The sequence below is a fragment of the Dreissena polymorpha genome, chromosome 4, assembly GCF_020536995.1.
Source record: "Dreissena polymorpha isolate Duluth1 chromosome 4, UMN_Dpol_1.0, whole genome shotgun sequence".
Lineage (NCBI taxonomy): Eukaryota > Metazoa > Mollusca > Bivalvia > Myida > Dreissenidae > Dreissena > Dreissena polymorpha.
In genome coordinates this window covers 133,521,324-133,535,724 of record NC_068358.1, presented here as the reverse complement: position 1 = coordinate 133,535,724, position 14,401 = coordinate 133,521,324, and the positions used below count along the sequence as shown (strand labels likewise).

The 14,401-nt window shown below is 32.3% G+C and overlaps 1 protein-coding gene across 1 annotated transcript; it reads right to left on the bottom strand.

Annotated features, from left to right (window-relative positions):
• Positions 1-1,324: 1,324 nt before the first annotated feature.
• On the bottom strand, positions 1,325-14,190 carry LOC127878808 (growth hormone secretagogue receptor type 1-like). The gene is made up of 5 exons (XM_052425336.1): positions 14,186-14,190; positions 12,336-12,571; positions 3,023-3,173; positions 2,689-2,866; positions 1,325-2,361 (listed from the first exon to the last, which is right to left on the bottom strand). Exons 1-5 carry the CDS (start codon positions 14,188-14,190, stop codon positions 1,609-1,611), a joined length of 1,323 nt encoding a protein of 440 aa, XP_052281296.1. The 3' UTR covers positions 1,325-1,608.
• Positions 14,191-14,401: the final 211 nt, after the last annotated feature.

Genomic DNA, 14,401 nt, shown 5'->3' with positions numbered 1-14,401 from the left:
TTGTGTACATAAAAGCCGTTGCAAAATTATCTTTTCAAAAAACGCTCTTTTTTGTCAGTATTATTAAACAATATGTTAATTTATATTTTCAATTAAGCTTACAAAGCGTGTTGTGGTTGGTATTGTTTTAAATGTTATATGTATTGCCTTGCAGTGCATAATCAATTACATTTAGATAAGCGCATCGGCAGGAAATAAATATTTATCGCATCGTCATGTTAACGGAGTTTTTGTATTTGTTTATCTAACAACAGGAAATGTCCACTTTCAAACGGAAAAGAGTGGTTCTGACTTTCTATTAGCCGACTTGCAAGGTTGTTTCCCTTGCTGCATGAACGCCCTACATTCCATCTTTTCATTCTTCTGTCATTCTGTTAGAAAATCTTAAGTAAATACGTACATCAAAAATCAGCCTTATAGTATGCTCAGCTCATTCCCAATAACATGCATTATAGCTATAATATATAGGTGTCGGAAGACGTTTAATAGATGTTCCTTAGGTCGATGCACCGATGCAGCTTGTCTATGTATTTTACATTTGCGTTCAAGTCAAATTGAAAATGAATTTACGCAAAAAAGCATCTGACGGATATGTATTTCACTATTTCAATATTTTGCAAACATGTGTACAAAAACATCAGTTGAACAACGAGGTAATCGAGTTACATAAATTGTAAAAAACTTCTCATAAAAATGATTAGCAATTAAGGCTGACTTTCCTGTACTTATAAGGAAATGTCAGTTGTTTTCGGTCGTCCTCGAAGATTTTTTAATTTTTCTTGTTTAAAGATAAACACTAGTAAAGAGACTTGTTAAGAGATTTTGGCATATTTTTAAGTTTGTCATTAAATGCTTTAAATTTATAAATGTAATCATATCGGAGCAAAAGAGCTTCAAAATAAAACAAAAATACAATGAAAGAAATAAAAGGAGTAATCAAAAACTGGACGCGAACCGCTGACCATTGGAGTAAAAGTCTAGAGCTTAAGACACTATGCTACTATAATTGTATACTTACTATAAGCAAAGCTCGTAATGCCACAAATATAAGGATAACAACAGAATCCTCCAAATTTTTCAGTCGAGTCGCGTTTGTAACGCTTTATAATTTTCAGATGATTAAATTACCACAAGATGCGTAAAATGGAATTTTAGAGCATGCTAAATGTTCAATTTTACAATTAACTTGTAAAATACTAACTTTAAGTATTATTTAGTATAACGATAACGATTATTTATATTTTTTTCTTCAAATTTGTCAATTTATCAAACTGTGAACATGTCCTTTAAATAGTCAAAAAGTTCATTTCACATTTCCATACAATATATTTCAGTATGCATGTATAAGTTAAATTATACACATGTATTACAAACGCACCATTGAAATAATGATGGCATTAAATTATGTTTTTACATATACATACACAATACACATATAGTGATATCGCGGCAAGTACAAGGAATGGCTGAGTTATAAAGTTTTGTTTGAACATGTTTAAACAACGCTTGCAGTCTGGGTCTATATGTTTGTCTATGTAACAAGATAATCATTGTTTACAATGTACATTCTTCTGCTTCTAACGGTTTTCTGTTATTTTTTACGCAAATTCACTGATCATCCATTTCGTTGAGCACGAATGTCTCAGAACACAGTGCTTTTCCATTACATGTCGGAATGTAGTCGGAAGTCGTTGCTCTATTAAAAGATTTTCTCCTTATCGAAAAATTCGCCCACATAAATAAGTCAGTGAATGCTCTTCTAAAGTACACCCCAGTGACATAATAAATAATAAAATATGACGCGTAATTGGAAAGACATATTTCCTCAACGACTTTGCGTATTGTTAGATAAAGGAAATATGCCTTCCACGTGGGGTCACTTGCCCATTTGTCAAGCTTTAAATACGGATCCCCTTGTGGAATAGATGTCTGTATGGCGTAAACAATTGTCGCTGGAAGCAGTGTAAATATGAAATAAAATGAGACACATAACAAGGTTGTTGTTGAGGCTGGATTGGCCCCATGTCCATGAGCTGCACTCTGTACCTGAATGCGCTTTATTTCTCGGATTACTAACCCGTTAATGACGAGGCAAGCGACCGGGATTACAAGAAAAAGCAACATCTCCGTTATCCATGTCCATACAGTGTGAAACCCTATTGCGGAAGGACGAAAGACGCACCCGAGAACGTCATCAAACGCCCAAATGTACACTTGAACCAATCCCAACACGACCGAAGTAGCAGACATACATCCTATCACGATCTTTGCACGGGTAACAGTACAATATTTCTGTTTGACAAACGGATGGCAGACGGCGATATATCGCTCGGTTGTAAATCCCAATACAAGCATAGGTACCTGCAATTATTGAATAGGTATTAAACTTCGAACGTTTAAGGTTAAAACTGAAATAAAACACGCACATAAATATTTACACAAAGAAAACAAATGACATTGCTACAAGAAAAATTAAATGTGTATATCATATTAAATGGCGGGAATGTGTATACCCAGGAGTCGGGTTGCATTAATCAGATCGGATGTAAGAACAAATGATAATAACTTGCAGTTTTGAAAGGTAAAAACGAGCCATTCATAGTTTATCCCGACCAGTACTTATGTGCAAGGTGTAAATTTGTATAACGCCACTTATTAAAAATAACTGATAAATTGAACATTATTTACCATGTACTGAGGTGTCAAAAAGAGAAAGTTGAATATCTCGCAGGATACTCGTTTATGGTACGTGTTGTAACCCCAAGCCACGTGAAGTTCGTAAATCACGTGCAAAATGAGGTACAGAGTTTCAACAATGTCAAGAGAGCCAAAATAGACTGCAGAGGGATTGGAACTGCTCACTTTCCTGAAAAGAACATGACTATTGAAAAATGTTAAAAGGCAGAGATTATAATCATACTCTTGTTTTCTTAACGACATCAATTCAATATAAATATCATTTTTCAAAGATGGAGTTTACATACTTTTATATTTGAATTGCACGAATACAATTTGGTTTTACCTTGAAAACCATATTTTTGCCGAGATGGGGTTCCCGATGAAGCCAATGATGTACCAAATAGGGGTAACCACCCTGTCAATGGTTATCACATGTCTCACGCAGAATCTCGAACGGTGACCAGAGCTCAAATTGATTGATTGGCGCAAGCCCGCTCGTATTCATGGTGGATGCAGTCGTGACATTACTGCTGGAGGAGTTCATCTGAAATAAAAAGTTCTACAAAAACTATACTTGACGTAAAAACTGGTAAAAAGTATCATTATTTAGGAATACAAAATATTAAGAAAAATATTGAATAAGTTACTTGTGTTATGTTAAGTGAAGGATAAAATATGTGCCTTCCGTTAGAACATTTAATGTTCAATTGTATTACAATTTGTGAATCAAAATGTTTTATTTAGTTGTAGCAAAAATTAAAAAAGAAAGAAAAGAACTCGGGGTATTGTGGCATAAAAACAAGTTATACAAACTACAACGAAAATATTTAATGATAGTCTACAAATAACAGTAATGTATATAATAAAGATGTATCAGCTGTTTCATATTATGTCTGAGTATTATATTCGTTGTATGTGAACACATTCTTTTCCAGTCGATAAAAGCCTTGTTTTATGATAATCCTCATAATACAATTTAAGAGCAATATCGTATGTGCACTTTTTATTTAACATGAATAACATGCATGCGAAAAATTTCCTTAACATTCATTTTCAATTAAAGTAACCAACATTACCTCAAATGAAAGAAGCACTTGACTTCTTAATCACAATGAATCAAATGTTAGTGACAAATGTGTCTGCATATAATTAAAATATAAGAAAAACACAGTTTCAATATTAGATCGGAATAAATAAACAGATATATAAAGTGAAATTTAGCACACCATCAAAGGAATCCATGCTCAAATTTAAGCCGAATTTCATAATTAACTACGAATTAAATGTAAATTAACATGCATATAATAAATAAAACTAGATAATGGACCTGCTAACACCGGGCTAAACATAAGTGCGTCAAGTGGCGTTCTAGATAAGCACATGTTCAACACAAATAACACTTTTACCAGGCAACACACGATACTATCGATGTGTGGTTTTAAACTTATAGCCAGAGATCAATTGCCTAACAATTTGACTAAACAGACGCGCACATAAATGACAAAAGCTATGGTCACTGTCTTAGACGGGTCGTTGAAAACATTCAGTTCAATTGAAAACATATCATCGAAAAAAGCTCCAGGAATGGCTTTCAATACTTAGTGTGTGTAAATTGACACTCTAAAACTTATTGGATTATCATGGAAACCACACAGTCAAACGTTCATCGAAGAAAAAGTGCATATCAATGTAAAAATGTTCTGAGTAATTTTAAGTGTGTGTCAGTATGAAAGCAACAATAAAAATACTAGACGGATATTACTTTGAAGAAACCCTATTTTAATAAATATGACATTATTGAATTATACGGGCTATTCTAAAGCATCGAATTTGAAAAATGTCAAACATTAATAGATAAGCTGAATTATAACTTGACAATATGTTAAACATTAAAATTAATATGAGATGATAACTTTAATCAAATTAAGTGTTATACCCAACTATTAATTGTATTCATCTATCAATTATTATGATAAGCATTAGTCGTGTTATCTATAGTGGCGTCATTTTTCGAATTGGATTACTTTTCTGTTCCTAGAGATCTTCATTCATTTTATAACTAAGAGTCGACCATATGTTACAACATACATATTACAAATGTATCATTCTCTTTTCATACGTATGGCGTTTATGTTTTGTCATTATTTTTATAATCATCATAATTATTAAATTGTACGGCTTACATGATACGTATTCGAATTTATTCTATTATAATTTTTATGAGTAGTAGTTGTAGTAGAAGAAAAAGAACTTTTATTTCAACAAATACATATACATATATACACAATAGACCTTTATTGTCCTTGTTCAACATGATGTTACATCTACATAAATTTACAATTTGGCGACAATCAGTGATTAAATACATATCATGATGTAATTTTCATATCAATGTTTTTACAAATTTGCTAATCGAGTATGTTCATAAAATATGGTATGTGTATGTACACAACTTTATATTTAGAAAAAGTTTCATTCTTAAGAATTACATCATACTCACATGAAAATCTATTATTACAGCATTATAAAATCTATAATGTTTGAATTTGTTTCATGTACTAACAGTTTTAGTTATTATTCAGTTCGAAACAAAATGTTAAATATAAGCGAAAATTCAGAAAGAACCGATTACGGACAAATAAATATAACATAATTTAAGAAATAGTTTCATTTGTGTTCGTATGGTTTTATACTTACTCTGCTACTTTCGTCTCATAAATCCATGTATGTCTATATGCAATCTCGTTCTCTTTCCGTTAAACACTACTTGCTTATAGAGCACACATCGTATTGCTATTCGTTGCAAGCTAGTCTACGGCCCGCATTTGAATGACGGATGAAAGCGCCCGGCGGTTATTTTATACTCATAACGAATATTGTATTGCTATGCATTCAAAATTGATATGTGTAGGTAGCTCCATCGGTCTGTCATATTACGAATATATTTCTTTTTGAAAATACAGACATCTTGCTTTGTTATACATTTCGTGACAAAGCATTTAAATCGGTTAAGCATCACGTGTGATGTTACCTCTATATTTTTCTGAACTATACATTAAAATTAGCATAATTGATATCGATATTTGACCAAAATGCGCGTGTTTAGCATATTGGTTGTAATTTAAAAAAATAAATAAATGCCACTTGACTCAATAAAAATTTCTGAATTATTCGCATTTTTCCTTAGTTTACATATCTAAAACAAAGTCAGTAATAACATATTTTAACGGCAAAACGACATACATGTTACTTATGTTAATACATGTTAAATCATTAATTAACGCGTCAACATAAACTTATACCATTTGTTAAGTTTTTCGGTGCTATAACGTTGTCATACAAGTGCTGGTCGGAGATTACATTTGAAACGTGCGTATATGTAGCAATATTACTTCCACGAAAATCGTTAATCATTTTACTTGGCGTTGAATGAATTTAAAGTCAAATATAACAAGAACAAGTCAATTGCTTCAGCAAACAAAAATAGTATCGTATCTACAACACACACACACACATTCACAAATAAAAGAGATGTATACTCCAGGATAATGGCCATGAATTATTTATTGTCAGAATGTGAACAAGGGTTCGTACAATAACTTATAGATCAACAGACCCGAATTCCTTGACATTCATAACCCCTTGTTTCTTGAGTTTTCTAGAAAGGTCATTTGAATTGGCGAATTCCCTCGATGTATTTTACACAGATTTTGAATCATTAGTTCTTGGCAATGTTAGGACACTCACTCACTTGTTTAGGTCGCAATGATCTAACAATATACTCTGATCCAACTTATAAAAATGCAGTATATAACGTTTCATCATTTGTTTTAACAATAATGCGTATGACAAAAGTGCTCGACAAGGGCGGTCGAAGGGAGGACACACGGGCGAGAATACGGTCTGACAGATGAACGATAAATAAAATACTCGCGGATACTCTTTTAAACGAAACCCTTTTAGGCTATAGACAAGTCGATTCAGTTATTTAATAACAAAATTGTTCAACACTTTCAATGGACATAATTACGATTTTCGCATTCAATACATAAACACATTAATTAACTTGACGAGAATCTCGTTAATTTAACGTGCCCGATACAGCGTGGCCATTTTTTGACACAACTGTGAAATTTGTCTTCAAAGTTATACTCAAACTTTACAATTACATGAGAATTTTCCCTACTTTGACATATCTTATGAAAATATTTTCCAGATATCATGGATTTATTAGATTCAATATAAAAATGGGGTTTTATTTTAAAAAAAAACACCAAGAATTGATTGATACTTCTATACACGTATATGTGCTATACAATACTAGACAGTCAATTAATAATATTCTCATTCATAATTTTAATTAATATTGGCCTTATTGTTATGCTTAAAATGGCTAATACACTGTTTCAATACCATAACAGGGATATTATGATTTCAACAAATTTATAACATTCAAGTTTTGAAACAGTGCAGATTATCCCTTTTCAGACAGGTCATTAAAACAACAATTAATACAAATCCATAGACAGTTTATCTCCAAAGATCTACGGTTTGATTTGAGCTCTTGATTACAAAAATGGTGCGTGTGTATCGGAAAACCTTGTACATTCTTTTTATAACGATTTTATTACAAAAAACTGATTTTCAGCCTCTTTTATTTATTAAAATGATTTCGTGGTACATTTTTATTACCGTTAACAATATTTCATAGAGCTTATCAAAAGAGTGTAAGGCAACATTATAAACATACTTTTTACAAAAAAAACCCCAGTAATTTCAGCATATTCTACCGTCGAATAATATATGTTAAGTTATATTTATAAATTATCCAAATGTTTCCGCCATTTACATTAAATACCATATAATGAAGAATTATAAAAATTCATGTTATTCTTGTATTATGCAAGAGTGTGTGGCATATGTCGATCTTCTTTAAGTCAAAACGTTGACTCTACACATTTTTAGGAGCAAAGAAATGCTCTCAATGATCAGATTTTTCACAATGAATAACGCATCTCTTTGTATATAATTTAGATGTATAATGTATCAAAACCAAAGAATCTCAGTATATAGGATACATTTATATAAATATATGTGAGCTCTGGACTAATTGCAGCAATAAGATGATCAGATTCATTTGCTGGGATAAATAATCAAAAATGTAACCTTTAAACGTGTATCAATGTTTTGGGAATAAGTAGTTTTAATTACGTAAAAACAGTCATTATTTCAGAGCGATCTAAAATTGATTACATCCTATCCTATCTAATTATTTTTCCCAGGTATTTTTATCATACAATTATTGGATTACTTGAATACGCGATATTTACGTTCAAGTATGAAATATATCGATCTAGGATAAAGATGAAATTAGTTTTTATTGAACATTGTTGTTCTTATGTGTTGTTTTAGTTTACTTTTCGAGCTTGATTTAAACTTACAAAAGAAACCTCAAAAAGCGAAATGAGGACAATTTGCTTTTTTCAAGATTTTACAGGTCTAGAATGTGATTAATTACTCAATGTAAATGTGACAAGTAGTCTCGTGGTTTATGCTTTAATTTACAATGACACGTGCTCAGACTTAAGTAGTTTTTTTTTAATTCAGTAACCTTATCGTTCAATTCCCATTAAAGCATCTGGATAATTAATGAAACAATATTAAGTAGTTTACTAGTTTACTAAAGAATCGTTTGGGCAGGTTTGCTCACCATCAGTAAAGAACTAATATTCGGTGCAAAATTGTCCGTGTCCACCTCCTTAGTTTTTTTTATATGTTAAAATATTCTAACCCATACAAAAACAGTTTAAATTGTTTTTATGCTTGAACCCCTAGTGCGACATATTCGTTGTGAGGACTCAATTGACAGAACAGAACAGAATATTTTATTTTAGCTTAAGCATACAGCTCATCGCCATAAACATACATATGCAATAACAGCATGCGTGACAATTATATACAAAACATACATCCTTTTGAGGAAAGATCAATTTAAAAAGTAATGACATACAACATGTTTTAGTGAGAATGTCACATGGATGGGGTTAATACAAAGTGATCATGTAATGTTAACACGAAATTTAATAATTGTTACAAATACAACATTATTCTAAGCTTAATGTCTTTGTGGAAGATACATCATTTATACTACACATATAGCACATCTTCTCGTAGCTTAAAGCATTTTAAACAAAAAATGGCAAGTTTTCTTAACACTATTTTGTTTGAACAATTAAGTAGTTCGATAAACTTGAACATACTAGGTTGTGATCTGTAATAATTTGGAATTAATGTATTCCTAATATCGGCATAATAAGGACATTTAATAACAAAGTGATATTCATCCTCGATATCATTGAGGTTGCATAAAACACATTTGCGTTGATCTCTGACAATGTTCTGGTGTCTACCCGTTTCAATTAATAATTTGTGAGACGACAAACGTAATTTAGCAATAATATTCCTATGTTTTTTATTTTCAACAATATCAAGATACGCAGATCTTTCGAATATTGGTTTCAATTCTTTATATAAAATCATTGAACTAGATGATGTGACACTTGTATTCCAGTTAGTGATATACTGGTCTCGTAATCTGGTTTTAAGTAGCGGTATTAATTGATTAGAGTTCACAGATTCGGGGAATAGCCATACATCGTTAAAACCGGTTTGGTTTAGAATATTCCTTACTTTCGATGACCAATTGTTTGTGTTATTTTTGCGTTCAATTTCTAATCTCTGTGATAATAAAATGTGTTTAAGAATACAATTACCCTCTTTAACAGTATATAATTTCAAAAAGTATTTCACGATCCTGACATATCTGTCTAAATACAAGGGGAATCGACCAACTTCGGCATATAGCGATAATGAGTTTGTTGACATCTTAACATTCAATATTCTTTTACAAAATTTACGATGGACGCGCTCAATGTTTTCCGCTTTCATAAATCCCCATACCTCACAGTTATAGTTTAAAATTGATGATACATATGCGTTAAATATATTTAACATGATATGTATAGGTACGTTCATGTCTTTTGTGAGAGTGAACAAAGAATGCATCGCTTTTAAAGCTTTGCCATACAATGTATTTGTTGCGGACGCAAAAGATCCACCGCTTGACATGACAATTCCAAGGTAATTAAAATTGTTAACAATTTCTATTTCTTGACCTTTATATGTCCATATTAATGTTTTACTAATTGTGCCACCTTTTCGGAATACCATGACCTTTGTTTTTTCAATGTTTACCGTTAAATTCCACTTATCGCAGTAGGTTTCTAAATTGTTTAATGATTCTTGAAGACCCTCCGGTGTTTCAGAAAATAAAGCCGCGTCGTCAGCGAATAATAATAGATATATCGATATTTGATCTAGGGTAATTCCGGCGTTTAATCCATTTTGCAAACCGAATTCGATGTCGTTAATAAAGAGGGAAAACAATATGGGCGAGGTTATCTCCCCCTGAAATAAGCCGACGTTACTATTAAATACGTCTGATAATTTACCCATGTGTTTAACCTGTAATTTCACTTCATCGTACATGGATCGAATAAGTGTTAATAGTTTACCGTCGATGCCCACATTAATCATCTTACTCCATAATTGGCCGCGATTGATGACGTCATATGCTTTCCGGTAGTCAATATAACAACAGTATAGCTTACCTTTATTCTGAAACTGTTTTTCTATAAGTGCATTAAGAATAAATATTGCATCGACCGTGCTACAGTTTGGTTTAAAGCCGAATTGTGCATCCGTTAGAATGTCATTCGTTTCTGCCCATTGTTTAAGCCGTTCATTTAATATGCTTGTAAACAATTTCGCAAAACAACTTATTAAAGTAATTCCCCGATAGTTATTTGGATCTGATATGTCCCCACGTTTATGAATTGGTATTATAATACCAGATGACCAGCTGCGCGGAAAACGCTTTTTATCAAGTATGTAGTTAAACAATATTTCTAACGGCCTGACGATTACATCGATTGTTTCAGTAAAATATTCATATATAATATTGTCATGCGCATGAGCTTTATTGTTTTTCAACCGTTTGGTTGCCCTTATAATTTCTTCTGTCGATATAGGATTATCGAGTTCGGGGTAGGAGGGTTCTGTGTTTAACCTATTGTCAAATTCATGTAAAAAAGTATCGGAATCAAACGAGTTTATATTTAGGTCACCTTCGTCCGCTAATTTACTGAAATAATCGTGGAATTCGATTGACGGTATCGTATTTGAGTTTTGTGATGTAGTTTTACGTTTAAATAATTTCCAAAACTCACGGGGTGATTTCCTTCTCATAGTGTTCATATGCTTGCTTAGATCAGTGTTGTACTTTAATTTAGTTTTTCTACAAGTATACTTATAATCCTTTTTCGATGCAATCATTTGTTCTCGTGTACGCTCGTTTTTGTTAAGATTAAACTCGTATATAGCTCTGGTACATTGAGATTGTTTGGTTTTACATTCTTCGTTAAACCACTTTTGTTTATTTTTATCATTATCTATAAACCCTTTACTTTCAAGATTTATATTGCGCTTAAAATACTTTTCTCCTTTAGAATTTAAGTAGTTCGAAAATTCTCCCACTAGGATATCCGGATCAGAGTTTGAATCAATTTGTGATAATAACATGTGTTCCAGATTATGTACATCGCACGAAACATCACGAAGAAAGTCGCATTTGTTCTCGGGTTTCCATTTAAAATAAACAATCGGATTAATATTACTAGTTGAAACAGCGTTATTCGTGCGGAGAGCAAATGTCAGCGGCGCATGGTTCGAGAATTCCGTGAAATCGTTAACGGTAAAATCTAAAATGTCCGTAAAATTGGTGTGCGCAGTTAATAAATAATCAACTAAGCTTTCACCATTATGTGTATAGCACGTTATTTTACCTATATTTTGATCGTTATGTAAACGTCCGTTCACGATACGAATATTAGTCGCTTTACAAATATCTAACAGGTTGTCTCCAAATCGATTCGTAGTAAGGTCACAAGTTGAGCGTGGGATTAAGGTTTCAATATCTGGGACAGTATCAAAATCGGTATCGCTTATATACCTATCATTTTCGATGTAATCGGCTTTATTTCCCGTTCGCGAGTTTGTGTCTCCAGTTAAAAATACCTTTCCTTTGGTTTGATAAAAATTAATATCTAATTCAATAGTTTCAAAAATATCATAAGTATACAAAGAGTGGACAGGGGAATTTTCAGGTGCAATATATATAACACATAAATATACATCTGATTCAATATTAAAAAACATTTTATCTAATTTAAGCCAAACAATGCAATCAATGTCATTTTTTACTAATGTAACACCTTTACGAATATAGTCTTTAATGTAAATCACAATACCACCACTCGAGCGCTTCGCTCTACGGTGTTGTAATCGTCTGTATGAGTGAATAGGCTTACTATAGCCTTTTAGGTCTAAGGTAGAGTCTTTATTTGTCCAAGTTTCAGTAAGACATATAATATCGTGACAGTTAAGAAAGGATGAAAACTTACTATCAGAGCATTTAAACGCTGTTAGTCCTTCCACATTCCATGTGACAATTTTAATGACACCCTCACTAACGTCCTATTCTTTATACACTTGCTTGTTTATATACAGTTTGTCAATCCTGAGATACGCCTCCTTACCCTCGGATCTTGCCTTTTTCATGATGGGTACTAGCCTTCGTCGGGCCTCCATAACTTCCTGTGGATATTGCTCGGATATTCCGAAAGGGGTACCTTTTAGTTCCCTTGACTCCCTGCGAACCCTCTCCTTGTCCGGGTAGTATGCGAATTTCGCAACAATTGGCCGCACTTTATTTGGCTGGTATCGGCCTATCCGATGTGCCCTGTGCAACTTGATTTCGGTTTGGGCGTTTTGACTGTAGGATGATATTGTGCTCCCGAGTTGGAACTGTAGTTTGAATTATTTTGCTTGATTAACGATGCCGAAGACATAAACACATTTCATATACTTTACCAGAAGTTACAGAATAATGAAATCCATTTCATAATGTGAATTTAGCCACGTTGTCCTTTTTAAAAGAATAGTTCATTTTACATTATATCTTAATTAAAAAGAAGCCGTTATTATATGAGTCACGGGGCTATATTGTATAAAATGTACTTATGCGATCAATTTGTTTTACCGCCCATGATAAACACCGTTTAGATATAAAAAAAGTATTCAATATTTGTGTCATGTATTTTTTTTAAACAAACAAATGTAGAGCTATTTTGTATTCATATATAATTACGATGTTATTTTTTTTGAGAAAATATATGAAAATTAACAAATAACTTATATATAATGTTTTCACTAACCATACTGCAATCAAAGTGTTAACATCCGTTTGAACTCTCACACAGAAACTTTCTCTTGACGCCTTATTCCTGCTGGGCCATCTATCTGCTGATGGAATTATCAGAGAAGTTTTACCAGTTTCATATAGTGGTTTGAATTGTTTCAGATATTTAAACATTTACCGATAATTCGGCATGTTTTTTCAAGTATATCAAGTGACTTAAGCGCAAATAGCATCGACATTTTTAATAATACACACGGACAGGTTCTAAGCTTTTTTTGTTTGAAGTCTCATTATCAGGGTCATCCCGGGCTCGTTATTATCGAGTATGTCACCGTTGCGACAACGTTAATCGTAACATGTACTTGATAGCGTACTATAATGATCTTAAGGCAATTACGAAAATAAAAGTGTCTCTTATTAGTAATTGAGTTATTGTATTCATAAAGACATGATACCTAAAAATAATGTTTAAACGTATCTCGTACTGTACTTTGAGTGTTGTTGTTGGTAATGGTTAATTATCATTAATAGCTCTATTATGTCAAAAAGTGCTCATATATATTTTCAATACATGTACTTCAATAATACAAAACTAAGCATGATCTCAATGAAAAAATAAACATAACTTTGTTGAGTAGACTATATTCTAAATAGATGACATTTTTGAAAATCCATTCTGATTGAGCGATCGTACTTTAAAATTGTCTGAATGTCCGTCGCTTACAACTTTTTTTTAATTACAGAATTTGTAAAACTTGTAAAAAAATTTCTATATTCCCTTGTGATTCTTTCTTTATCAGACTATAAATGTTGTTTTCCTATGATGCTGTCAAGGTTGTAGCTCATACAAGTATGCGGTAGATAAGTGCAGTGAGTGCATTAACCCATTTATGCCTAGAGGAATCTCCAATCATTCTAAATTGGATCAATTTATTTCCAAAATAAGGGATGTCTAATATATGTATTTCTATATTTAAAATATTTCTTACATAAATTGCTTAAAGCAAACAGAGCAGAACCCGGATGGGACGCCGCATCATGCGGAGTCTCATCTGTGTCTAGGCTGTTTGCCAAGGCCTTTTTATTCTAGACGCAAGGCATAAATGGGTTAAAATTGTCTGACATTTCCGTCGCTTACAAACATTTAACATTTACTGACAAAAGCAGTTTGTTTGAAACATGGCAAACCCCATTTAGGTTACACTTTTCTACAGAATCTGGCAAACTTGTAAATTGTTCTTCTATATTCTCGTGTTATGCTTTCTTTATCAGACTATAAATGTTGTTTTCAAATGATGCTGTCAAGGTTGTAGCTCATACAATTATGTGGTATATAAGTGAATATAGTGCATTAATATGGACATTTTTAAATTGCAATAATGGTTATGTTAACTACTTTTTATT

Bases quoted from the DNA above. Each gene is read 5' to 3' on its own strand.
- LOC127878808 (XM_052425336.1), bottom strand. The intron at 2,867-3,022 runs GTAAAACCAAAT...TGTTCTTTTCAG, and splicing joins GCAAAAATATGGTTTTCAAG to GAAAGTGAGCAGTTCCAATC. The intron at 2,362-2,688 runs GTAAATAATGTT...CAATAATTGCAG, and splicing joins TTTTGACACCTCAGTACATG to GTACCTATGCTTGTATTGGG.